General features: G+C 40.2%; 1 protein-coding gene across 1 annotated transcript in view; it reads right to left on the minus strand.

Annotated features, from left to right (window-relative positions):
* Nucleotides 1–26,882, minus strand: part of Ghr (growth hormone receptor) — a 248,646-nt gene that overhangs the window by 67,944 nt on the left and 153,820 nt on the right. The window contains exon 3 of the mRNA XM_036207314.1: nucleotides 4,725–4,790. Within this exon, the coding sequence (XP_036063207.1) occupies nucleotides 4,725–4,790 (66 nt within the window). The remainder of the gene's footprint in view (nucleotides 1–4,724; nucleotides 4,791–26,882) is intronic.

Genomic DNA, 26,882 nt, shown 5'->3' on the forward strand with positions numbered 1-26,882 from the left:
TAAATATGCTTCCCAACTAGACCTATTGTTCCATGTGGACTGTAGACACTTAGAGGTCTTGTTCTCCATCCTGAGCCACTGACAAGGCAAATTGGCCAGAGTGCACTTACAGAACTTTCACAGAGTGGAATTGCAGGTGCCTGGCCTTGTTGGATCAAAAGCCTTCGGAAGAATTATAGTGAATTAGGGGTGATAGTGCAGGTGTCTGGCTTGTTATATCTTAGTCCTTCTAGAGATGAATAGCACCTATGTTGCCTTCAGCTTCCTCCACCACCTCTGCCATATCAACACCTCCCTTCTCTGATTCAAAAAACAATTAACACTTATTTCTACACCAGTTTTTAATGCAAGATTTTAGGCTCAGTAGACTAATTATATATAGGTCCTGAGATTCAGGTGATAAATAGCAAAAGGCTATCAACTGACTAATCATGTCCAGATACTATGAATCACATAAAATAGTAGTCACACTCTTTGTCTTTTCCTCAAATCTCACATTGGTTTAGTTTCTTCCCTTGTACCCTTGTAGCTGTCCCTTAAAGAGATGAGCCAGAACTTTTACAACCTGCAGTTGTGGTCAGTCACCATTAAGCTGACCAAGTCTTTGCCAAGTGTGACTCTTATCAGAATGCTTGTCCCTGAGAGTTGCTTTGTAGGTTTTTTTTTTTTTTTTATTACCAACCAGTTGTTAATGAATAGATATATATGTATATGTGTATATACTTGGAAATTGGTAATGGGTAGAAGAATAAAGATGAAGAGAAGGAAACAGGTGGAAGAAGAAAAAGAAGAGACAAAGAGAAACATGAAGAGACCCAAAGAAACCAGAAGAAACTAAGAACAGAAACAGACATGAGAGAAGGAAGACGTGTGTGAACAGATTCCTTCACCCTCAGATCATTAGATTTCTCTCACCTGTTGTAGGTCTTTTCCTGGCCCCTGAAGAGAGTTTTGGGGCTGGACCCCAAAGGCTCTCGTTAATGACCTACACCCATGCATATCCTGATAGCATTAAGAGGACTCAGACTTTAAAAGAAAGTCCATGAAGTTGGGAGGGAAGAGCGGTGTTTGGGAAAGTCCATGAAGAATTAGAGGGGAGGGAATAGATTTGATTAAAATACATTATATTCATGTATGAAGTTCTCAAACAATACTTTAAAAAAATACAAAATGTCATTATAATACCGACAAAGAGACACAGGTGCAAAGAAGTAACGAACATCCATTATCATAAGCAATGGATCAGGGACTTAAAGTCATGCTTCAGAGAGTGAATGGAGAGATTCCAAGATGGAGCACGTATCTTCTTGGGAAGATTAGGGAACGGGAAGATTAGGGAACGTTTTGTGGAGAGTAACATTTAAAAACACGCCTAAGGGACAAAAAAAAAAAAAAAAAATCATGCCAGACTGTTCCATGCCAGGAGGAAAGAGGCACATTCACATTTCTGGGAAGGATTTGATAATACGAGAACGCATGGAACAGAAGTATGGACATTGTGCTGGTTCACTGTGAACCTTAGCTTGATCAGATTGAGAAGAGCGGAGTACACTTTGAGGTGTGTGTATGAAGGTGTTTAGAGAAGACTGACATGTGTGACAGCAGATAAAGAAAAAAGAACATTCCTGAAAGTGGGTAACGCTTCCCCAAAGGGTGGGGACCCCAGGGGAACAGAGCTGGAGGGAGGGAGGGAAGAGACTGTGTCAGGCCCTGCGGCATGAATACTTTTGTTACTGTTATAGTCGGGGACACACACACACACACACACACACACACACACACACACACACACACACACTTGATTCTGTTCTTTGAAGCACCTAAATAAACACTGGATAGAAAAGAGCATAAGATTAGCGCTGCTAAAGGTCTTAAACATTTAGTGTGATCCTGGTGTGATGGTTAGTGTGCATTGTCAAACTGCAGAACCTGGGATCACCTTGGAGAGAAGATTCCAGCTACACCTGTGAGGAATTATTTAGCCCTTACACATGCCTGTGAGGTGTCAGGGTACAAATATTTAGTTACAAGATGGTGTTTTAAAATAAGGGGGAAATTTTCTTCAAAAGGACACATGCTCCTGTAAAACCTCCTCTCCATAAGTTTAATAAAATCTTGGCTTAAAGTTCATCAAACCTCTGAAAGGGTTTTTATTTTATTTTTCTTTAATGGGGCATTGTTTTCAACCTGGGAGTTTACAAACTTGTACATAGGGTTATTCATTGTGTGTTCTTAGTGTATTTTATGTTGAACACCAGCTTTACAGGTAAAACTACTTGACTAGAAAAAAAATGAGGTCTTTGCTAGAATCAGGCCAGTATTTTCACATGGTGTAGACTCCAGTGTTATGTGCACATCACAGGTAAGTGTCTATGGTATAGTGTGGCACACACGGCAAGGTGGTGTGAGCATTTGGGTCTATCTATCCTGATGAACTGCTCCTGTGTGTTCTGTGTGGCTTGTGCCCACTGATTCAAATGTTGTTTAGTGCAGGGCTTACTTTATCAAATCATCTCTACAATCAAAGGAAGATTACATAGTTTGATAAAGAAAAATGAGAGAATAGGATATTTGTAGCATGAATCTTAAATGGTCTTAGTAATAAAAACAAACCTGGAGCCAGGTATTGGGGTGAATGCTGGAAGATCAGAGAAGCAGAGCAAGCCACAGCTTCCTCACCTCACCAATTCCTCAGTTGATCCTGTTTCCTCAGACTGGATGCCTCTGAATTCTAAACCAAATAGATCTCAGCTGAACTGTTGCTCAAAAGCCTAAAAGCTTAATCAGCCTAGTTCCTCATCCACAAGCCTTAAATACTTTTCTGCTTTCTGCCATCAGTTCCTGGGATTAAAGGCATGAGTCACCATGCCTAGCTGTTTCCAGTGTGGCCTTGAACTCACAGAGATCTAGGCAGATCTCTGCCTTGGAATGCTAGAATTAAAGGCGTGTGTGCCACTATTTTCTGGCCTCTATATCTAGTGGCTGTTCTGTTCTCTCACCCCAGATAAGTTTATTAGGGTGCACAATATTTTGGGGAACACAATACCACCACAGATATTTCCATGGGTGAGGATATCAGAATGCTCAATTTTTACCAGATCTAGACAATAATTTTCTAGCTTTCCTACTCGCCACAAACAGGAAATCATTACATTCAAAATGATAGGTACTCATCAGTCATGATCAAGCCTTGGATTTTGACAAGACATGATGGACGGTTAAGCTCCCCAGACCTTGTGAGTTGATAATGGAAATTGCTTGGGGAAGCCATGCTGGTCAGTTGAAAGGAGAACAGAGAGCAGCATGTACTGTTTATGTGTAGAAGATGGTTCCGAGGTGTTGCATGTGCATCAGTAAATATTTTTAGCTGACTCTGCCCTGTCTTATTAGAGAAAACAATAGATACTATTCATTCATGATACTGAATGAAAAGTTGCTGGACAAACCAAACGTAACCCAAACTGCCCCTTCCTCTGTAATCTCTTATGCTTCTTAGGGAGCAGATGAACATGTTTGATCTTTTTGAAACAGGAGAGTTGTGAAGGGTTTGCTGTCTGGCACAAATGACAAATAGATGACATTGACCATTTACTGAAAGTATTATTAGTTTACACTTTGTGTCACTTGCAAAGGAATGATATTTAAACCTCACATTACAAATTTATTGTACAATTTACTCATAAAATCCAAATTATGGTTCTATGTCACTGTAATTCCAAACAATGAGAGCAACAGCTTAAAATTAATTAAATATACCCTTTCTCTTCCTTTAATTTTATTTTGCATGAAATGGACTCCAGAATACACTTTTTCAAATAAAGGAAATCTATCCCTAGAATCTAATTAAATAAGCTTCTACTAGGAGATCATGAAATTTTGGTGATGTAAAGGAGTTAGAAAGAGCATAAAACATAATCATTGAGTTAAAACTCAATATAATTTATTTGTGTAGCACATATAACCCACTGAATTTTGTATACTATGCTAATGGACACACTAAAACTGCAGGATTGGGGTTAAAGACTTGGGATCCCAGCACCCACCCATAACTTACCAGTGGCTATACCACTGATGAAAGTGACCACAGATACACACAAATGCACAAATATTCAAAATTCCAGGAGGTAAATGGTATCATGGAACAATGAACAAAGTTCCATAGTAGAACAGAAGACAGAAAAACTGGGCCTAGAAGATTTGTGGAACCTTTTCCATGAGCTGAAGATTGAGTTCAAGCTTGTAGATAAAGAGATGATCAAAGGACAAGGGTGTGGTGTGTGTGTGTGTGTGTGTGGGGGGGCGACATTTAACCGAGAATAGGGAGCTCAAATGAAGGTGGTATTTTGAAGTATAAGGAAATTTGGTTGGAGAGATAAATTCTATCTTTTGCCAATGGAAGCATTATATAATACTTCCAAATAACAACAATAATGTTAAAACAGGATTTGTAAAACAAGGCAACTTTCTAAATTAACAAATTACTGTTGATCCACAACAAATTCCTTTCTCTCTGTAAGCTTGGCCACACTTAACCTGCAAGCATAAACCAAACAGAAAAAACGAGGAAAGAGGTCTATACAGAAATTGAAAAGTAAATCCTGAAATATAATTTTTGCCTACAAAATTATAATTCTGTCACTTTTCTTGTTACCAGTATCCCAAATAGAGAAAGTATTCACATGGAAACCATCAGTATGAGTTAGTAAAATGACAAAAATTCTTACTTGTCCCTAGGCTTGGATTACTTCTTTGCAGAATTGGGGAAGCTCTGCCAAGAGTAGCTGGTGTAACTGGAAAAGAAAGACAAAAAAAAATCATTAGTCAAGCCCGTAGAAACACCATCTGCTGTGACCCTGTTACAGCATCATTTTTGGATAACCAACTCCCATGTAAAAACTCCCATTAAAATTAAAATTGTATTTGTGCACTAAAAGGAGCTTGTAAAGACAGAGCAAATGGAAGCCTTTTGGTTGCCATTACTTCTGGTCTCCTGCCCAGACACAATAGAGAGCAATGAAAACAATTCCACCATCTATCATTTGAGTCCAAACTCCACTTTCTCTTGTGCATATGATGGGGGAATACACGTTTATTTTTATTTTTATTTTTTAAATTACAAAGACAAGAGTTTAGTTAAAAAAAAAAAGGTTATTTTTGGAAATAATATAAGCGTGAACATTCCTAGGCATGGGGAAAAAGTAAGAGGAAGTGCAAAGTTGCACAAGAAGACATGAGTTTTTTTGATGGAAAAAATGGACAGTAAGTCAGCCATTATAATGCAGCTAGGGGCAGGAGGCATGGGAAGCAGCAGAAATGGAAAGTAAGGCTGCCTTTCTAGCTGGGTTGCTTTGCAAATGTCCCAGCTACAAAAGGACTAAACTGCTGTCTGGTCTTGGTGGAAAATATCATAATAGGACTGGCTAGATCATCTCTTGTTATCATCAGGGCACACCCAGGGAAGCTACACATGATATGGCTAGATCAACATGTAGTCTTCCTACTGTATTTTTTTTTTTGATTTATTTATTTATTATGTATACAGAAGAGGGTGCCAGATCTCATTACAGATGGTTGTGGGCCACCATGTGGGTGCTGGGAATTGAACTCAGGACCTCTGGAAGAGCAGTCGGTGCTCTTAACCTCTGAGCCATCTCTCCAGCCCTTATTACTGTATTTTAACATTTAAATTCTTAAAAATATTTGGAATACTCAGTGATGATCCTTTTTATAGGTCAATGGGCTGACTGGTGGCTGGGGACTTCCTCCCTTAGTGTGGAAGCTGGCACAGGAAGAATCAGCGCATGATTTCAGGATTGGCATTTCTTCCCCCCAGTGTTATCCAAAGCCTCTTGGAAGGAGGAAGGGACTAATGGCTGTTTGTCATCAATGGGCAGTGGTTTAATAAATGTAGTCAAAGAATGCAGCATTCACAGAAAATGTAAAGGTCTGAGTTCACGGGGCTTCAGTTAGTCAACTACCTGGAGGTGCTTAGAAGGCACAGGGCTTCCTCAGCCCTATCTTGTGTTCTTCATATGCTATGGTTTGGATGTGAATTATCAAGGGTCCATGTGTTAAAGCTTTGCTCCTCAGCCAGACACTGCTTGGAGGTGGTGGGAATTCAAGAGATGAGGGTGAGTAGGGAAGGTCTTCCCATCAAGCGGGGAAGAATGGTTTTAGAACGGATGCTGGACCCTTAGCCCTTTCCCAGCCCTGAGGTAAAGTGGTTTCTCCATATGCTGCTGCTAAAGTGCCCTCCATTTCATGGGCTCCAAAGCAGCAGGGACTGACTAATCATAGTCTGATAACTCGAGACCTGTGAGTCAAAGTAAAACTTTTTATAAGTTGATTGTTTCAGATATTTGTTACAGTAGCAGAAGCTTATTAATACAACACCTCATCATCTGTATCCTTTGTGGCACTCTCAGCAATAAACTAAAATCCTTAAATAATGCTTCTTTGAGTTCTGTGACAAAGTGCAGCAAATTCTTCAAATCTAATAAATGAGTCACAGGAACTATACTTTTTAGCTGAAAAGTCTTTCAAAACTATATATATATTTATAATTTCTAGCTAAGCAATCTTTCAGAAGTATAGTATAGTACACTCATTTGTTATCTGATGTGGGAGACAGTGCTGTGGGACTGAGCTGTCAGTCTATGGGATGTAACAGTACCTTCAGGTAGGCGGCATGAGAATTGAATTGTACTAGAGGATGGTCCAAGTGTATTCTCACACATAATGCTTTAGCGACCAAGGGCACCAAAGCATTCTGTTTTTAAGAGTGTAGTCAGACATATTGTGTTTGTTTTTCCTGTATCCTCTCAGACAACTGATAATATTGTCTTAGTGCTTAACAGAAGGCCACACACTGAGAACTTTGTCTCTCATAAAACACAGGAAAGGAAAAGAAAACAAAGATGAAGTGGGCAGTGAGCCGGTCCACTCTCATCCCTCTGAATTTCAGACCTGGTAAGTTTAGTCCACCTGCTTCTTGAGGTACTTTCTGATGAATGTCTTCATAACGTCTTCCTAGTTATCTGGCTGGTAAGAAGCAGCCATTGTGTCTATTAAAAATAATGTAAAATCTAGTAGATAGAATTAAGGCTTTCATCAAACACAGAATTCTAATATGAGTAGAATTTTGGAGGGTATCTGGGCATGATCACTGAAAATACTAAAAAGAAAGATTTGGATTGTTCTGGTTAGTTAATCAGTTTTAAACTATTAGTATAATATTTTAAATTGCATGTCTATCGGTTTTCAAAATTTCTATTTACTCTTAAAATTTTACTTTTTTTTATTTATTGAAGCTTATTTACCCCCATAACTGATTGTGGCAAATAATTAAAATAAAAGCAGGCAATAGATACTTCCTAGAATAAACAATGTATTAAGCATCAATTTTTCAATATGAGCATCAAGCAAAAGGTCTCTTTTATGACAATATCATGAAGTCTAGTTGTGCCTTCATAACTGAAGTATTTATTATTTGCATTAATAGTCTCAATAATATTTTGGGCTGGTCTCACTACCATCACCAATTCCTTGTCTTAAACCAGTACATTTTGTTTCATTATCTGTCACCTCAAACTGAACATAAAAATAGTATTGCAAAAAATGTTTAGATTTGCTTACATGTATGTATAATGTGTACCACATGTGTGCTTGGAGCCCACAAATGTCAGAAGAGGGTGCCAGATCCTCTAGATCTGGAGTTGTGGATGGTTGTGACCCATGTGGGGGCTGGGAACTTAACCCTGGTGCTCTATAACACATGCTCTTAACTGCTGAGCCATCCTCCAAAATATTATTTTAATCATATTTAAATAATTTATATATCTGAAACAAATATAATAAACAGCATAATAAAAAGAGAGAACACAGTTAGTTAGTGCCAGAAAGCCATGCAGAAGAGCCATTTTTCATAACCTTTGGTTTTTCATTACTTTTGGAAGGGCTAGCACAAGCAACTCCATCTTGTTGGTTTGAGACAGGGTCTCATCATGAAGCCTAGGCTGGGACAACACCTTGGCTTGGACTTTTTAGATTTTTGGTCTTCTATTTTAAACATAATATCACTTCAGAACCCTCAAAGATGGACTTGGGGGTTATTTGAATCTCTTTGCCCCTCTTATCAATGTGGCCACATTGATTAACTCTCCTTTTACTGCATTCCACTAAATAAATAAATAGATAAATAAATGTATGTGTTCTCCAAATGTAAGCTACCTGTTTTATTGACAATTATTCACTATTTGAGTTTAGATAGCTTAAAGGAGGAAGATATTAAGTTAATAAGAGAGAAAAGAAATATATATGTCTTTCTATCTTTCTCTCTCTCTCTCTCTCTCTAGCACTTGTGAGAGAGAGCACCTATGGAATTATTCAGCATTTGTCTCAATTTTCAATTTGAAATTAAGGAAAGGGACACCAGTGTCCAGCTCTTAGGTTAGCAGAAATGTTGACAAAATTTTCAAGAATGATGACTGGAATGGAATGTGCCGGTCAGTTCTGAGACCGCAAGTAGAGTCTGAGCCAAACCGCTGTTCTGGAAAATCTTGGGGAGTCTTGGACTCCCTGACTCCTTGCAGAGACATCTGGTGTTTCCCCCTCTGTGGCATAGTTAGTGACATTTTCATCAAGCAAAAGCCTTACTCAGCCAACACACTCTATAACATGCAATGAATCAAGACATAAAAAGAACAAGTGACATTTTAGTGGAAAGACCACAGACTTAAGCCAGTGCCAAGCAGATGCTGGTTACAAATGTAACGCACAACATGCTGCCTTAGGAAATGGAAGTGTCACACGCACTCATCAATTTTAATTAGTGTCAGAGTCATGTACCCAGTGTCTCCAAGTTCTGACCAGTAAGGGAAGGGCAAATAACGGAAGAGCATAAGCAGAGACCACAACTCTGACAGCCATAACAATTAATGAGGCCACCACACAGTGTCTCGGTTCTGATCTTCAGGGATCCCATTTATTATCTAACTCAAAGGGATCAATAAACATTTTATAGGGACCTTTAGATGCTGGGATTTTTAAAATGAAGGAGCTAGCTAGCCTCAACAAGCCCATGGCTATCGTCCTTTTCTCTCCTTTCTTTTTCTTTCTTTCTTTGTTTATTTTATTTTTTATTTTGGCAAGAATCTGTAAAAGGAGTGGCCAAGGACTCGGGGAGCAATACAGTACTTTCACAAGCAGCTTCTTGGGGAAAATGACTCTGTGAGACAGTGACAAGTTTAGGACAATAAGCAATGGTGAAGAAAGACAAACGCCAATGAGTCAAGAACACTACTTCAAGACATGACCTGTCGATACAGAACTGTGATGCGCTGGCTGTGGATTGAATACACAATTTGACATGACCTATAGATACAGAACTGTGATGCGCTGGCTGTGGACTGAATACATGAGTTGAGATATGTTGGGTTGGGGATGAAATCAGTACACCTTGGGAATGATCTCACTGAAAGACATTTTGATTATGCAAACACTAGGAAGCTTTGAGGTGGAGCGCCTCCTGCTGGACTTGTTCAAGAACAGGTTCCTACCAGGAGATCAATTGCAGTATAACCTCTATTGTACTTTCTCTGCTTGTACTTTCCACATGAAGCACGTATCTGGACTTCAGTCATACACTGTGTGTAAAACAAGATTCTGTCTGTTTACATGTAAGGGGTTAAACCAGCACCTACATACAAATAATTTTCTTCAAGTAACTACTAAACATTAGTCTTCCTGTTATTATTGTTGTCATCCTTATTAGTAGGCACTGGCTTCACAGTGGGGGATGCCTTTCCCACGGATAACTTGGCATTGCCTTTCTATTAGGAAAGAATAGAAAGTTATGGTACTTCATTCAGGACAGTATGCAGACACAGGCTTGAGCACTCTGCTTAGGCATTCCTACAGGCTACATGCAGTTAGTAGATTTTCCTTCCCCAAAGGACTCTGGGGATGCGCATTCAGTGGAGTATAGAATAGAAATGTGAGCAATTCAATCTGAGACTAAACATGCTCAATCCCAGTTCTCCAATTCTAGGAGTATTAAGGGAGCAAAAGTGGGGGGATTAATGTTCTGGCCAATATTGTAATTTACCACTTGTGTAAGAAGGGCAGTTACAACCAGTCCCTAAGGAATGGTGGAGACACAAGTCAGGAGAACACTTTTACACAATGCTGGAAGGCATGCGAAGCAGGACACAGAGTACCTAATACAAAGTAAGTGCTGGGTAATGAGAACTACTGCATTACTGTTAATATATGTTAATGACAATGATAATGATGATGCCGTAACTGTCATGAAATGTTTCATCTCAAGATGTCCTTTGAGAGGGTTTGTTTCCTCCCTGGGGCAGCTTAATTGCCCTCCGCCCAGCAGCTGTGGATACTGTGCTTCCATCCCTTGCTGCCATGGCTTATTTGCTTGTGTTCAAGGGTACACAATACATTCCCCAGGGTAAGTATTATTGCTTTAATTTTTATGAGCTGTTAGGAGCACAGAAGATGGTCCCTAGTAGAGCAATGCGATTTGCAAAACTACCAATGTTTTCAATGTTTGTGTGGGGCCACAAGAGAATCAAACATTCTAGAAGTAGAATCTCCACTTGGAAACTTACAAATTTGTCAAGGACTTTTTCGTTTTGATGAAGCCTATTTATTCTTGAAAATAGTCTGTAAAACTTTTCTTCTTAGATCTCGATCTCGGAAATCCTTCAGACACATGCCCGCCTTTCTTTTATTCTTTGTCAAATTATAATCTCCATTGCCAATGAGTACTTTTCTCCTTCCAGTTTATGCTTGCAAAAGGCTCAATATCAAAATCACTGTCTGGACAATGTCTCAGACCACTCTGAGGCCCTCGAAGGGTTGTTGTGATGGGAATATTAAAAGTACAATGTACCATTTAAACCCTGGATTTATAATATGCTTAAAATGCACATAGGCACCACACCAGGTATTTTTTAAATGTTTTTTCCTACTTACCTCTCACAACAACCCTCTGGAGAGTTATTATTATAAGTTACACATGGTCAGTGAGGGATTTGATCTCTCAGTTATTTAACCCAGGAAGTTAAATAGCTCGTCTTAGGCTACCTAGCAATTATAGAGTAGAGAGCTTATATTTGAACAGGAGCCACACTCTAATTTTACTTACTTTATTGTTTCTCAAACTTGCCATGCCATCAAGATGTCCATGGTATTTATTACATCTATACTCCAAGGCCTTGACTTAAAGAATCCCTGAGGCACTGGTGGGTGTGGATATCACAAAGTCCTATGCATATGTTTATCATTTCCTCCTACCCTCTCCATTTCAGCGAAATCTTGTGACAAGAAGTATATGGGAAACTCTTCAAGTGCACCCTCTGGGTCCACTTTTCAGGTTGCTCCATGATACACCCTACCCTGTGCTCATTAGAAGGAATTTGATGAATTAGAAGAGTGACTTATATGAATGCTTCAGACATTCTAGAAAGCATATTGGTAGGACCAGGTTGATGAAGGTTTGGGCAGAAATGCCCTCCAGGAGTTGGTGTATGAGGAACCAGGTAAGGTGTGTGGCACCCTCTGAGCCAGGCCTCTTCCCTACCACTGTCAGCAGTTGGTACCAGGTGGATTCTATGGCTACAATTGCCTTTTTGGTCCCTTGGCACCCCAAATCCCATCATGGTTTAAGCTAGAATTTCTTCCCTTTTGTGACTCATTAAATTAATTGAATTCCCACCCATAGTTTCTCTGAATTAAAGTGTATTTAATCTCCTATGTATTCATTAGGATTGTGGCAGCTCTGAAGAAGTCCATGTAATCCAAATAAAAGTCTCTGAGCCTTTTACAAGGATGGTATTACATGTCTGCATCTCCATGAAGCTGCATGTCTCTTCTGTACTTGGACAGTAAACCACAGGCCCCATTATATGAGACAGAGAGTTAAAACAAACCCAAGAGGCAGGCTTGAAGCAACATTGTAGTTTCCAGCACATTTTTCATATCCCCCAAAGCTAATAGATAGCCAGATACTATGTAAGACATTTGGAGAGAAACGAGGGTATTGAAAAGAAGCCTAGAGTTGCATGTATCTGCAGCAGTCTCTTTGTTTTGTGTCTTCTGTGAGGAGCTAGGCCAGCAGGTAACCAGAATCCAGACCTTCATTCTCCAGGGACTTATCTCCAGCATAGAGGGATTGATGGGGAAGTTTCCTGTCTAACTTCAAGCTTTGCCTATCCCTTTGCCTGTCTTCAGTGCTCTGCTTGGGGAGTTCACAAATATCCTCTCACTACAGCTTCTGCATAAACCAAGGGCATCTGCTTGCAATTAAAGACAGATACCAGAATCTGATTTTCCAACTACAGCTTGTTGTATTATAAAGTATAGTTAAGTTTGAAAAGCACAGTGGTGGTGGTGGTGGTGGTGGTGGTGGTGGTGGTGGTGGTGGTGGAGGTGGTGTGTGTGTGTTTTCCACAAGGAAAATGAAGAGGAATCACCTTGTAATCAGAGAGATTTCAAGGAGACTTTGCAGAAGGGAGCCATGGGCCAGCTGAGACCCAGCATTCATTTTCCTCGTGAAAAGCCCCCTTGCAATTTCCTGAGCTTTCTCTTCCCCTGACTAACAAGAGTTGGGAAGCATCCTACCCAGCTGTCCTACCTCCGAAGCTGCTTTTCATTATGAACAACAGCAGGGGTGTGAACCCCAGGCCACAAAGCAACAAGCAATGAGGTATGCCATGTAATAGCAGGAACCCAGATCAATCACAGCCATGCTAAAAGCAACAGCCCGAATCACAAGTTGGCACCCGGTCAAGATCAACCCCTGGAAAGACAGTGAAATAGAAGTAGAAAAACAAACCGGGAGAAGATTACAAAGTCAGACTGAAGTGTGTGGAGGGCAGACGTGTCCCTTCTTTGTAATGTTGTTTGAGATACTTTTAATACATGTTAATTCATCCACTGAAAAAAAAAAAAACGGCAGAGAAAGACTGATTTAATTAAGCGGAAACCTCAGTTAATTAAGCTGGTGACTCATGGATAGTGGCTCTCCCCAGCTCTGTGTTCAGTGACATCATGTCTTTAACTTGAAGTTAACCAGAGTGGGAATATTTACACCATGAAAACTGGAAATGGATGCACGTTAGGGCCCACTTCTGTTGCAGGCTGTGCAAATCCCACCTGCCTTTCAATATCAGTGTGAATGGCTTCTCCTAAGAAGAATTGTTTATTTGTTGCAGTTGGAATAGAATCTCTTCACTCTTTGTATTTCCCCAACACTGACAAAAATTATCTGGACTGTGGCATTTGCTATTTCTTATACGTTTAGTTCTCAGACTTGTCCAATGAACATAGCCCTCCCAGACTGAAGGTCAGGACTGTGCTCACGTGTCTCATCCTCACTTCCCCCTTGGTGTGTCATAGCACCTGTGCAACTCTTTAAATAGTGTGAGTGTCTAGTACATAGTTAGAAATTTATTGAGTGTCTCAGTTTCAGGACACATGGCAAGGTATTACGACTTCGTTAGTGCTCTGAATTTACCATCTAGTTTACGGTCTCTGAAGTTGCAGCCTACACAAAAAGAAATTATATAAAGTTTATCATTCGATCTTGTAATAGATTTGGGCCATGAACAGTCAAAATCTGGGGCAAAGTGAGCAGACTTCAACTTTCTTTCATGATATTTAATCCTATGTTAATGTCTCAGGCTTTCAAAGTGAAGGGAGGAAATAGCAAAACTGAACTGCTTAACTCTCTTGACTTCCATTTTTGTTGGCGATGGGTGTATTTTCCTTAGTGGTCTTAAGACACTGAGGTGCCGGATTCGTTTGTTTGCAGTGTTAACTCTCAGTTCGAACGCCTGGGAAATGACTGACAAATGAGTGGATCTTCTCGTTCGGACTCAGAGACACGCAGAAGCCCAGCTTGTCAAGGGTGTCTTAAGAAAGACTAGACTTTGGCAGAGGGTTTAAGGTGTGTCTTTCACCCTCTAGGCACAGCCGTCTTTCATAAACAGGTTGGCCTGGGTTGGTGCCACTCTTGCCTCTGGTTTCTCAGCTCTGCTTGTCAGTTTCTACCAAGAAGGTTTTTGAACAAGCTCCTGTTCCCTTGGGAAATAGATATTTCTGAGCTAGAGAAAGTGCTTTGGAGTTAGAATTGCTGTGTGTGGGCACAGTGTGTTGGCCTCTGCCCCCAGATGCTGGGGACACCGTAGTAGAGAGCAGATGAAATTCAGCTGCCCTGAACCCCATGCTTCAGTGTATGTGTGTAGTGGGGAGGTTAAGAAGAGAAGCAAGCAGGTAAGTAATATGATTCCAGGTTGGAGTTCAGAATAGCAACACATAGACAAAAACAAACAAACCAACCAACCACTGTAGACCATAGTCTGGTGATGAGCCACATATATTTTGTGAAACAACATTTCAGGCCAAAGAACAAATATATAGGTCCTGAAATGGATTTGGGGAGTAGCAGAGGATTGTGTGGCAGGAGCAGAGGGGGTGATAGGGAGGACAATGCTTGTGGTTGCAGAGATGCCAGAGGCCAGGTCTGCATGCGGCTGGAAGAAGGCTTTGTGGACAATTAAGAACCAGAGTCCATGAAATGGACCCCAATGAAATAGAACACAGACAGACTCCCACTGTGGTGTGACCATCCTGCTTCAGCTCTTTACTGCAGCAGTTGTAAAATGGGAGCTGCTGGGAATGAGTCTCGAGGCCATGTGGTTTATGGTTTTAATTAAGTCCTTTTAGGCTGGAGCACTTTGTTTGGGATATAGACACAGACCAGTGGAGCATGTTGGTCCAAAGTATATTTCCTGAATACCTAGCAAGCACAAAGGGAGTGAGTAGATTAACACCGATCCCAAGCTGCTCTTCTCTCTCTTTCTCTCGAAGTATCCTTAGACCCAGACCAAGGAATTTAGTTGCTGTATAGCACATTCTTGGTTTTAGGTCTTTGCTTACCTTCTATTATTTATTTTGCTTTTTATAGAATGGAAAGATTGGAGAAAATTCTCGGTTATGGAGGAGAGTTAGTAATTGGGAAAGTGAAAGGAAAGTGCTCGGCAGAAGTCCAGGCACATGCTGATTCTGATACTGTGAATGAATACAATTAAGATCCATTCATTGAGAGCGTGAGTGTTGGCCTGTGTTGTAGCTTGCGTTGTTTGATCTGCACGTGCTTATATTCTTACCCCTCTAAATTTTATTTCAGCTCATTGAAAGAACCATATTTCATTCTTTCTGACCCTGCACACAATAGACCATTAATCATAATTTATAATACAATGACTATCTCACATTTTGTTCCAATATCCTCTTTTAAAATTAATATCTGTCTGGTACTGTTTATTACCACTAGTAAAGAAAACATCTTAGTGGAAAGCTTCTAGTCTATGTGTATGGGTGTTTTGCCTGCATGTGTGTCTTACCTGCATGTATATCTGTGCACCATGTCTATGTCTGGTGCCTGAGCTGGCCAGAGAGGGGGTTGGTTCTCCAGGGACTGGAGTTACAGATGGTTGTGAGCAGCCATGTGCATGCTGGGAATCGAACCTGGGTCCTCCAGCAGAGCACCCAGTGCTCTCAACCCCTGGGCTATCTCTCTAGTCCCAGTGCAAAGATTTTCTACATGTGTCACATTTGTAGCAAAATGACAGAAAGCTTTAATAAAGCCTCTCTCAAACATTTAAACCATTTTACATTCATTCATTCATTCATTCATTTTCTGAATGTTAATTTCAGAAAGGAATTGTTGAAAATCTGCTTTATGGCTAATAGGAAAGTGACAGCCATAAGATCTTGTAGTAGAAAATGGAAATTCTGCCTGAAGTGAGCGGTAGGTAATATCATGGTCACTGTGAGCATGTATCTTGGCCTGATGCTACTGCTTTTTGTTGTTGTTGTTGTTAATCTTTGCTCTTCCCCTTTTGTACCTTCTGGCATCCTTTCTGGTACTGTGCCTTAAATATAAATCTAACTTTATATTAACAATTAAAATTAAAACCAAAATAGTGAATTAGACCACAAACTATCATTTAAATGTGAAGTTATACTGGGCATATTTTTTTTTCTTTTTAGGCCATTTTCTTCCTGGAAGGAGTATATTAAACAGAAAACTAGTTGTATATCTTTGCAGCTATAAGGCAGACGAAGTGTTAAAATGGAGAACATGAGTTTTGTTTTCCTTGTTTGAATTACATTTAATTTGTTGATGATATGTTATGAACAGAATCAAAAGCCTTATTGATAATCCATATGGGCCTGGCTTCTCTGGCCAACGATGCCTGGCACAGTGCGTCTTTGTGACAGCCCAAAGGGGCACCTTGCCCATAGGCTTTTGGCAGGACAAGAGCAGCATATAGCTTTAAATGTTCCCTGGTTCAATGTGGGAAAAGCAGCAGCTAGCCAAGCTTAGAACAGAGTTTTCATTGTACTGAGGCCAGAAGGTGAAGGGGGACAGGGAGAGTGTGTGTGTATGGGGGGGGGGAACGCCTGCGGAACTTGTATGCTGCTGGACTATTTGGTAGATGCAAGCTTAAAAGACATACAAAGATACCTTTGGTTAGAGGAAGTAAAGGATGATTTAGGATCCCTATTATTTAAATTTAGGATATGCAGCAAATCGTATCTGTATTTCCTGGTTGCAGCTAATATTACTGAAGAGCAGCTAAAATAGTATGTATGAACAGTCAAACCCCAACAGTGTCGAATTTCCTTGTACATTCCCCAACTTCCAACCCCTCCCTCAGCAATAAATTATGTCAGCTCAGCTCAACACATTCTCTTCTGTCTATGTCCAGCACTAGGTTGCAGCCCAAGCTTCTAGCTTTTCCTGCCTAGACTATCAAGAAGTTTCTATTAGCCTGTAAGCCTTCAGTGGGATATCTCAGTTACCAAATGTCCTCATAAGAAAGTGAGCACACAGAGAAAAGAGATCTGTAGAGGTTAGAACACCTGGAACATCGACCTAATTTTAAACAAGAATCACGGGAAGTTATTTCTCTTTCTAAAGATGAACCTCTTCGGAAGAATACAACTCTCACCTAGGAAGCACACATGGTTGGCTCGTAAAGAGTTTCACTCATAGCAACTTCTCTGCTACTCCTAGATTCGCAAGTTCTTATCTCTATCTCCTGGGTTTCCCTTTTCTCCTGAATCTGCTTCAGTTGTGTTTCTGACCGTTTCCATCTTTGAAACTGGTTCTTGTCAGATCTAATGGTGCCGTTTCAGTTTTTGTATTTCTCAACAATTCCGATGCACCTCATCCAGGGGCCTACTACTGCCTAAAAACAGCAGCAGCAGCTTTGCTTAGCTTTCACAACGTGCAGTTTGCTGACTTTCCTTCCACCTCCCCCCCCACCACTCTTTTTGGTCTCTTTTAGGGGACCCCCTTTTTTTCTTGTTAACCTGTCCCTTAAGTAGTGACCTGCCATGGAACTCTTGTCTCTGCTACTTCAGCTATTGGTTTTTCCTGAAAAATGACTCTCTTCGTGTCTAGTGGCTTTACCTATCACCTCTTTATCGGTGGTGCCAAATTTCTATGTTTAGTTTAAGTCTCTCCATTAAACTTTAGACTCTACTCAGTCTCTTCAGTTTCTTCATGTGATGTCCAGTTGGTATCTATCCTAACACAAAACCCGAGTACTGTGGGAGCACGTTTTTAGGTTCCTTGTGGCTTTACCTAGCAGGTCTATATAGAGATGACGACTGGACCATGGGCCTGAGTGTAGGTGTCTGAGATGGTCTGCACTTGGCTGTGCTGGGGGGAGGTCTTTTGTTCTACTCATTGGCGTTTTTATAACTGCCTTAGGACAGAGACAGTGGGGACCCGTTGGAATAGGTTCCAGGCCCTCTCGAGGCTATCCTGTATTTTCTATCTGTTTATCTCCACAATCTAAATCCTTCTATCTAATATTTCCTGCTGCTTGCACTCAAGAAAACTCTGGGGAACTGTGGGGTGGGTGGGTAAACGCCCCACACAGTAGTACCCTGGCAGAACCTGTTCCTTCTCGGCACTGCATTACCTCTGGAGATGCTTCCATCATCCACCCCGGCATCTGAGCCCAAGTCGGCGCCATCTTTTTCTCTTTACTTCTCAGACTCCCGGCACCTCATTTACTCAGTACTAGTTATGCCACTTTCGTTTCAAAGCATTTACTTCTCCGCACATCCTGTGTACCCAGGCTTTCAAATGGTTTCCTGTTTCTCACACACAACACTTTTTTTTTCCTTGCTAAATTAATCACCTAAACATTAAAACTAATTTAAAGTACAAACCAGACTATACTTTACTGTATATCCACTGGCTTCCCATGTACTCAGCAAGTTGAAACTCCTTGTGTGGCCACACAGATACAGCTTAACCAGCCTGTCTTGCCTGCTTCTTCCTCCTCTTTCTTTTAAATAGAGTCACTCTATTCTAGTTAATTCACAAACAAAAGCATGGCACAGCTGGGTTAAGGAAGCTACTCAAACATATGGCCAGTCCCAAACTCTATCTATCTTAGTGAGCCTCTGTAGTTAGCATGGCCATTCTGAAGCAATGGAGCTTCACCTAGGGTTTTGTATGTTCACTATCAATTACGTTTTCATTCACTTACCCACCACAAAAAGAAAAAAAAATGATGAAATTCAAACTAGAAAAACAACCTCTTTGAAATGAAAAATAGCTTTATATCATCTGTCATGATTCATATCTCTTTGTTTGCCTCCTCTATTCCACATCATCTAATTTTATCCCTCTTCCTTCTTCTTAAAAGAATCCTAACATGTTTAGCCAGTTATCTGTCACCTAAGCTCACCTTGCCTCAAAGAAGCTGAGCCAACTTTCTCCTCTAATAGATGCAGTTGGGCTGAGGATGTTCCCATCTTCCTCTGGTTGTAGAAGAGGTAGCACCATGGGAATGTTGCTTCTGGAAAGTGTAAGAAAAAAACTACACAGGATAGTGTAGTCTCTTTACTTCACATATTTCATCCCAGCCCTGAAGGTGAAGCTGATATTCTCTAGAGGCCAAAGAAACAGCTTTTGGGAGATTAATTTGGAGTATCTACATTTAGTCAATACTTTAGGCTATGTATCCTCTGTCCAGTTACTCGAATGAGTTGGTTTACTTGCTACTTAAGTCAGCTTGAATTAGGCTTCTGTTATTTGCCCCATTTTTGACTGATGCATTCCAAAATGGACCCTAGTCTACTGCTCTACCTTCTTGTGCCAATATCTTAAACGTGCCAAGCTTATTCCAGCTTTAGCTCTTGTTACTTCTAGCTTGTGAGTGGTCTTTGTGTTAGTTTGGGCTCAAATCACACCTTCCCAGGGAAACTTGTTCCTACTAAACAATCTAAGAGACCTTCCTAGTCACTTCTACTGTAGCATAATGTTTATATTCTTCCCAGCTCTTATTTATCTTTGCGCTAAGGCGTTTAACTATTTACTTTTGTTGTGTATGTGTGTATTTCTATTATCTCCTTATCAGAATATAAGGTTTGAAAACCAAAACATTCATCTTTTTTACTTAGGGGAGACATCCACAAATATTTATTAGATGGACACATACATGAGTGAAACCTTGGAACTCATCTACTTTCTCCATATTATCTCATCTGCAACACCTTTAAGGGTCAAAGGTTATGCATTCTAAAGATACAACTGTAAATATTTTTCTAGAGAAGATATTATAATTCCTTTAAGCTGGAATTAGAGAAATGCTTGCTAATTTGGTCAGTTGGATGTAAAAGCAGAATCTTTAAGTACAAAGAACTGAACTGGCAATTTAAAAATAGTGGGAAGGGTTGGGCAGTGAGTGGTGGCACATGCCTTTCTTTAATCCCAGCACTTGGGAGGCAGGGCCAGGCAGATCTCTCTGAGTTCAAGCCCAGCCTGGTCTACAGCGCAAGATCCAGGACAGGCATTAAAACTACAGAGAAAATTTGTCTCGAAAAACAAAATAAAAAAACCAACCAACCAACCAACCAATCAAAAACAAAAACAAAAACAAAAACAAAAACAAAAACAAAAAATAGTGGGAAGGGAGGGGAGAAGGAAATAGCACCAAAGAATATGAGGTAATTGTAAGGAAATAGCTCCACGGAACCCATCAGTATGGACAATGCATACTTACTAACAATATCTGAATGTAAAAAGAGAAGGCAGTGTTTTTCTTTCATCTATTGTTTAGCAATGGTGCATCATCATAATTTTCTGACTCTGACTTAAAACTGGGGGCTTGCTTATTTCTCCTTTTCTTCCTAGCTGTTAGCATATACATTGGGCTCATTCTTTTAAGTGTTTTTAGAGTCATTCCTTGCTTACTTTTCCTCTTAACAGTGCTCTAATGGGGCCCCATTTCCTCTCCTGTTCCTTCCAAGCTTCCTGCTATTCATGTTCTGTATAGGGATTGCAGCCCCTGCTTTGTATTCCTGCAGCGTTAGCCTTTCTAAAGTGCTGTTTTTATTCTGCTGTTGTAGTTAGGGTTTCTATTGCTGTGAAGAGACACCATGTTCACAGCAACTCTTATAAAGGAAAACGTTTAACTGGGGTTAGTTTACGGTTTCAGAGGTTCAGTATGTTACCACCACGGTGGGATATGGTGGCATGTAGGCAGACATGGTGCTGGAGAAGGAGCTACACATCTTGATCCCACAGGCAACAGGAAGTAAGCTGAGACCTTGAATGTGACTTGAGCATATGAGACCTCAAAGCCCACTTCTACAGTGACATGCTTCCTCCAACAAGGCCATACCTACTCTAACAAAGCCACATCTCCTAATAGTGCCACTCCCTGTGAGCTTATGGAGGCTAATTACGTTAAAATCACCACGTCTGCCAGGCCTTTGCTATGGATTCAAGTAACACCACTCTGTTAGCTTAAGTCTGAGCTCAGTGCTTCTTTAGAAAGAACTGTCTCCCTTCCAATTTCTTCTCTACTGTGTGCTTTAGACATTATAGCATCCTTCCCATCCTCTGCCTGTGTCCTGTTTTCTCTCTCCTTAAGCTTTTGATTTTTATTCTTTCTGTTGAGCTGAAAAAATTAATTGCCCCTGACTTAGGGTTACTATTGATGTGTTGAAACACTGTGACTAAAGCAACTTGGAGAGGGGAGGGCTTGTCTGGCTTATGCATGTCCATCACAGTTCATCATCAAAGGAAGTCAGGACAGGAACTCAAGCAGGGCAGGAACCTGGAGGCAGCAGCTGATGCGGAGGCCATGGAGGGGTGCTGCTTACTTGCTTGCTCCCCATGGCTTGCTCAGCCCGCTTTCTTATAGAACCCAGGACCACCAGCCCAGGGAAGGCACCACCCACAATTGGCTGGCCCTTCCCCCCCCATCTATCATTAATTAAGAAAATGCCCTTCAGGCTTGCCTACAGCCCTATCTTATGGAGGCATTTTCTCAATTGAGGCTCCCTCCTCTCTGATGACTCTAGCTTGTGGTCAAGTTGACATAAAAATATCCAGGACAGACCTCTCTCCAAAAATTATACTTGATTTCTTCCAGAACACCTGTCTTAACAATGGGCTCCACTTTGACAGTTTCTCACATTTTATACCTCTCCTTATACTAAGCACTTAATCTTTCTTTTAGTGATTTTTCTGAAAAGCATTGGTGAGAAGGAACATGGAATTAAAAATCTTCACGCACAGTTTACCACTACATAAACTTCACAAACAGGAGCGTGTGACACACCCGTGTGTGCTGTAAACAAGTGGCACAACAGCATTGGAAGACTCAAAGACTCCAAAAGCTTCTAGCATCAAATTAGAATGTAGACTATTTATGGTACTTTCTTTCAAAAACATCTAGCTAGAGCTTCTAGGAGATTAATTATCATTTTCTTCTGTGGGAGTTTTGCAATAGACACACACAGTTTTAAAATATTATAATTTATAGTCACATACTTTCTTTAACTAAAACCCTCTTAAGGGTAACCTCCCACTTCTTGATTTTAACCTTAATTAATCTTAATCTATAATTGGAAGAATCCAACTCAAGATAAGTAGATGATATTTATACAGTACTTGAAAACATCTTCCTTGAGTCTGTTATGTAACAACAAAAACACTGTTTTACTCATTTCACTAAAACATTTACAGTGAGTATTTTGTTTCCTAAATGTCTAGTGTTTTGTAAAGTTAGGACTAAAGAAAAACATAATGGCAAGATTCCCAAGTTCAGCTGTTTCAGAGTATTCAAGGAGCAAAATCCACAGAGCAGAGGCCACTGGATGCTCTTGGATTTAGGACTTGGTAATTCATTAGATGTTTGGGAAGTGGGAGAGGCCTGCTTCTTCTGAGAGCTTCTGTAATTAGTGACATGGGAGCAAAGTTTCTGTAATTCATAACATGAAAACACAAGATTGTAAAGCTCATTGATAATGTGAGGGGGAAATATCCTTATTTTCTCTTTAGAATTTGTTGCCATGGACTTTAAATCTTCTAAGGGCATTTAAAAAAAGTTCATATTTGAAGTTCCTGAGAAGCAGATAGGAAGTTTCTACATGTCTCCAGGATGCAGAGAATGCCATATGATTAAAATTCCCAGAAGTTGATCCAGGTTTGACTCAGCCTCCTCCTGTCTCACCACATTGAGGGAACATTCAACTTCAGTCAGCACTATACCTCCATTTCCTGCTCTTTGGTCAAGACAAGGTCTTTGAAGATCTTACTCTTCACTATTTTTTTTTTCTTTCATCTTCTAAGACCCCAACTCTCCTTAACTCCAAAGATGAAGGGCTCTCTGTCTTACTATTTGAAAATAAACTCAGGGATGAAAAATCCTGTTGTGGATGTGCAAAGTCCCTGGAGAATAAAAAGAATTGGCAAGAACAAAGCACAAATTAATACATTAACAAAGTCTCCTGCCTCATGATAAGTGGGCTAGTTTTCACCTTTCACTCATACAAATTGACTGAAAAGGTGTTGAAAGGCAATACTTTAGTCATCATTTCCATGGAAATACAACCTGGAATAGAACATCAGTGTGACACCCCCCACACACATACACATACACGTTCTTCATGTCTTGTGAGCTTACTGCTTGAAATAGTGCGGTGTAGGGCATCAGGACCACCCAGACACTTGTTGGGGATGGAGATCTCAGACAACATCCCAGATATCAGAATCAGAAGCTCCCCACGTGGTTCATAGGTCTCATAAGGCCTGAGAAGCACTTTTCTAGATGGCATTTCTTGCCCTTTTCCTTTTCAAATTGAGGCTGCATCCTTGTATTTCTTATAGACCTTGTATTTTATAAAACAAAACAAAAACCACTTCCCAATAAGTAATAAAAGGGGCCTGCAGGTGTCATGAACTTTCTGCCCACCATGGACTTGCAATAGGAAAAAGGTTCAGTTGACTTCTTTTGGGAACAAAGTGTAGTTGCTTTCTGTTTCTAAATTTATGCTGTTAATTTTACTAACCCATGTACAGAGGGACTTTCTGAGCTGGGCGAACTAAGCTGTAATTTGAGGAATGAGAGAGAGGCCAGCATTTGGTTCTGATCCCAAATGCTGTTATGAACTGTTTATTCCAGACACTGAGACATCTTCTGAGCCTCATTACAAGTAGTTTTCAAAAGTTAATAAATGTGTGAAAATTCAGTTTGGCTAATAAAATTTTCACTTGGGTTAACAATTTACACCTTGTAATGTCAATTTATTTTCCAATTAGATATGCCTCTTCATAGTACTCCTAACTGTAGTAGGTCAAGGATCGGGAATACTTATCAATTGCAAATATTTCAATTCTTTCTCAGAGCCCCCATCCCCCAACCCCATGGGATTAATTAAAGAAGAAAAACAGAATGTGTTAGCGTTGTGCATCATTTCTGCATTTCATGGCATTTGTTAGCTCAGTCCCACTTTTGTCTGCTTTTAAGAATCAAATTTGAAGATTCATTTGTGTCTTCAAGGTAATGTCAATCAGATTCCTCCAATAATTCACAAGTGCATCCTCTTCCTGCTTCTGAAACAGCGTGCTCCAAATTATATGGTGTTTCATAATGGTGTCTGGTATTGTGTTCTCCCAAGGAAAATACTTGATGCACTCAATATTTTTTTTCTGCCTCAAGTACTTTATTACCATATCTGCTAGCAGCACTAGAATAAATTTAGCAAACATCACCAAAGAAAGCTGATCTTGGTTGCCTCATAAAGATAATACAGAGATGGCCATTTTTCTTAATATTTTTTTGAGATTTTAATATAATTGCATTATTTCCACACTTCCATTTTCTCTCTCCAACCTCTCCAATGTAAATTCCTTGCTCTCATTCAAATTCATGGCTTCTTTTCCTTTAATTGTTGTTACACACACATACATATCTTACGTGTGTGTATATCATATATTCTCACATATATAAATGCAACCTGCTCAATCCATATAATGTTATTTATAGGTATATGTTTTCAGGACTGAGAACATCAGACAGTTATTAATACTAAATGGTGTGCCCATTTTTCTAAAAAGATGTTTGTCACATGACTCTTGTGTCCAGTCAATCATCAAGCATAGATTAGGCAATGTAAGACACATGAGATCTTACATTGAGAACTACATTACAAAACAAGTCTTCATTCTCAAGAGGAGTACAGTGGAGTATATATACACATATATGATGGCAGTGCAGCCAGAGTGAGTCAGAATGAGCCAAGTACACTACAGCATCTTTCCACAACACTGCTTGCTCGGTAGTCCTGACGAGATCAAGGATGGCTGACTACTGAAGCAGCCTGGGAAACCTAGACTTGAAGTTTCTCTGGAGGATGCCTGGGTAGGTGTTAGAGAAGGGAGATGCCAGCAGGGCACAGTCCTACATAATACCATGCCTTCATTTAGACTTGGAAATAGCTGTATCTGAAAGAACTGTAGGAGAATGTAATTTCACCATAGAAAGAACAACTTGAGGATGACTTTGAGAGTAAACAAAGCTTAATGTACAGGCCTGTATCTTAAGCTTATATAGACAGTGGGGAAAACTTAAGGGGATGTGCTGCATGCTGAGTAGGTTGAGAGAATCTGAGCAAGGGCCGTGGCAAACATCACTGTGTGTGAGGGACAGGACCATGCAGTCAAATGGCACATGATCTCTTCTGAAAAATGAAGTTATTGCTCTGAAAGCAATGAAATTCTAAGTTAACTCAGGAAACACAAAGGGCTTCCTAAATATGCATTCAATTGAACAGCAATTAGTTTGAATAGCCAACAGGTTGTTTTTTTTTGTTTGTTTGTTTTTTGTTTTTTGTTTTTTTTTTTGTTTTTTTTTTTTGGTTTTTTGGTTTTTCGAGACAGGGTTTCTCTGTGTAGCTTTGTGCCTTTCCTGGATCTCACTGGGTAGCCCAGATTGGCCTCGAACTCACAGAGATCTGCCTGGCTCTGCCTCCCGAGTGCTGGGATTAAAGGCATGCACCACCACCACCCGGCTAGTTTTATAATATTATTAAATTATAAAATAAATAACAGGAGGCTTGGGGGATATCTCAGTCATTAAAGTGTTTGCTTTGCAAGCATCTGATTCCTAGTTCATATGTAAAAGCCTGGGTATGGTAGCATACTTTTAAATTTCAGTATTGGAGAGGTAGAGACATGAGGATTCCTGGGCCCTGCTGTCCAGCCAATGTACAATGTAGTCTCTCTCTCTCTTTCTCTCTCTCTCTCTCTCTCTCTCTCTCTCTCTCTCTCACACACACACACACACACACACACACACACACACACACACATCCCACATGGTGGTTGGTACTGAGGAAAATCACCTGAGGTTGTCCTCTGGTCTTTACATGCATGCACACCTACATACACCTGAACCTGCACAGAAATGCACATGCAGACACATACTCACACCACATACACTCACAGACACACATGCTCACACTACATACACACACCAACATGGTGGTTATGCACGTCACATATACATACATATATACATACATCACACACACACACACACACACACACACACACACACACACACACACACACAACCGAAACAGGAATCGATAACAAATAAAAAGCAATAGATTCTAGTAATTTAACACAGCAACATACTTTAATACAAAGCAACGTGACTGCCATGTAGAGAGGTGCCTGCCTTTAATCCCAGCACTTGGGAGGCAAAAGCAGGCAGCTGTTTGTGAACTCAAGGTGAGCATGTCTACATAGCAAGTTCTAGGCAATCAGAGACACTTAGTGAGATACGATCTTAAAATCAAAACCAAAAACACAAACAAAAACCTAAAACCACATGACTGCAAAGATCTCCTGGTCTAGAAATCAGAACCCAGTGGCTAGTAAAATACTCTCCCCAGAATGAGCGTCCTGTCTGACTCATCCTCCCCATTTCCAGCTAAGGTTGCCTGAGTGAATCACTACCCAGTGCTGCACTGTGAAGTCAGGCATTACACATTCTTGGCTTCCCTTCAAGGAGGCTTTTAAAAACTCTGTGTAAAACAAAATAGGGAGTTTTATGTAGAAACCAAAGAAAAGTTTCAAAGAGTTTCCAATATTAATCTTTCATGTCTGAAAAACTATTAATTATTAAAATCATTAAGTTGTGAAAAAAACCATTGGATTTCCCAACATGCTTAGTGAGACCATTTCTGAGAGATATAATGGCTATGACTCTAGGTCACATCAATGGCACAGCTCTCCTTTCCAGAGAGTTAAATTGATTAGCTTTTATTCTTCTTTTTCCCTGTGAACCATAACACTATGGAAAGCCCATGCTCCACGTCTTTGCCCTCACACTACTTTTAGAATAGGTCTAAGAGGGTGTTCTTTACTGTTTTGCACAGAAACTACTTCTGTGTGTATGTGGTCTGGGTTCTCCGGAAGTCAAACATGACATCTTCACTTGACGACATTCAGTCATCCCACCTTAAAAGAATCA

Source organism: Onychomys torridus, chromosome 15 (assembly GCF_903995425.1).
Source record: "Onychomys torridus chromosome 15, mOncTor1.1, whole genome shotgun sequence".
Taxonomy (NCBI): domain Eukaryota; kingdom Metazoa; phylum Chordata; class Mammalia; order Rodentia; family Cricetidae; genus Onychomys; species Onychomys torridus.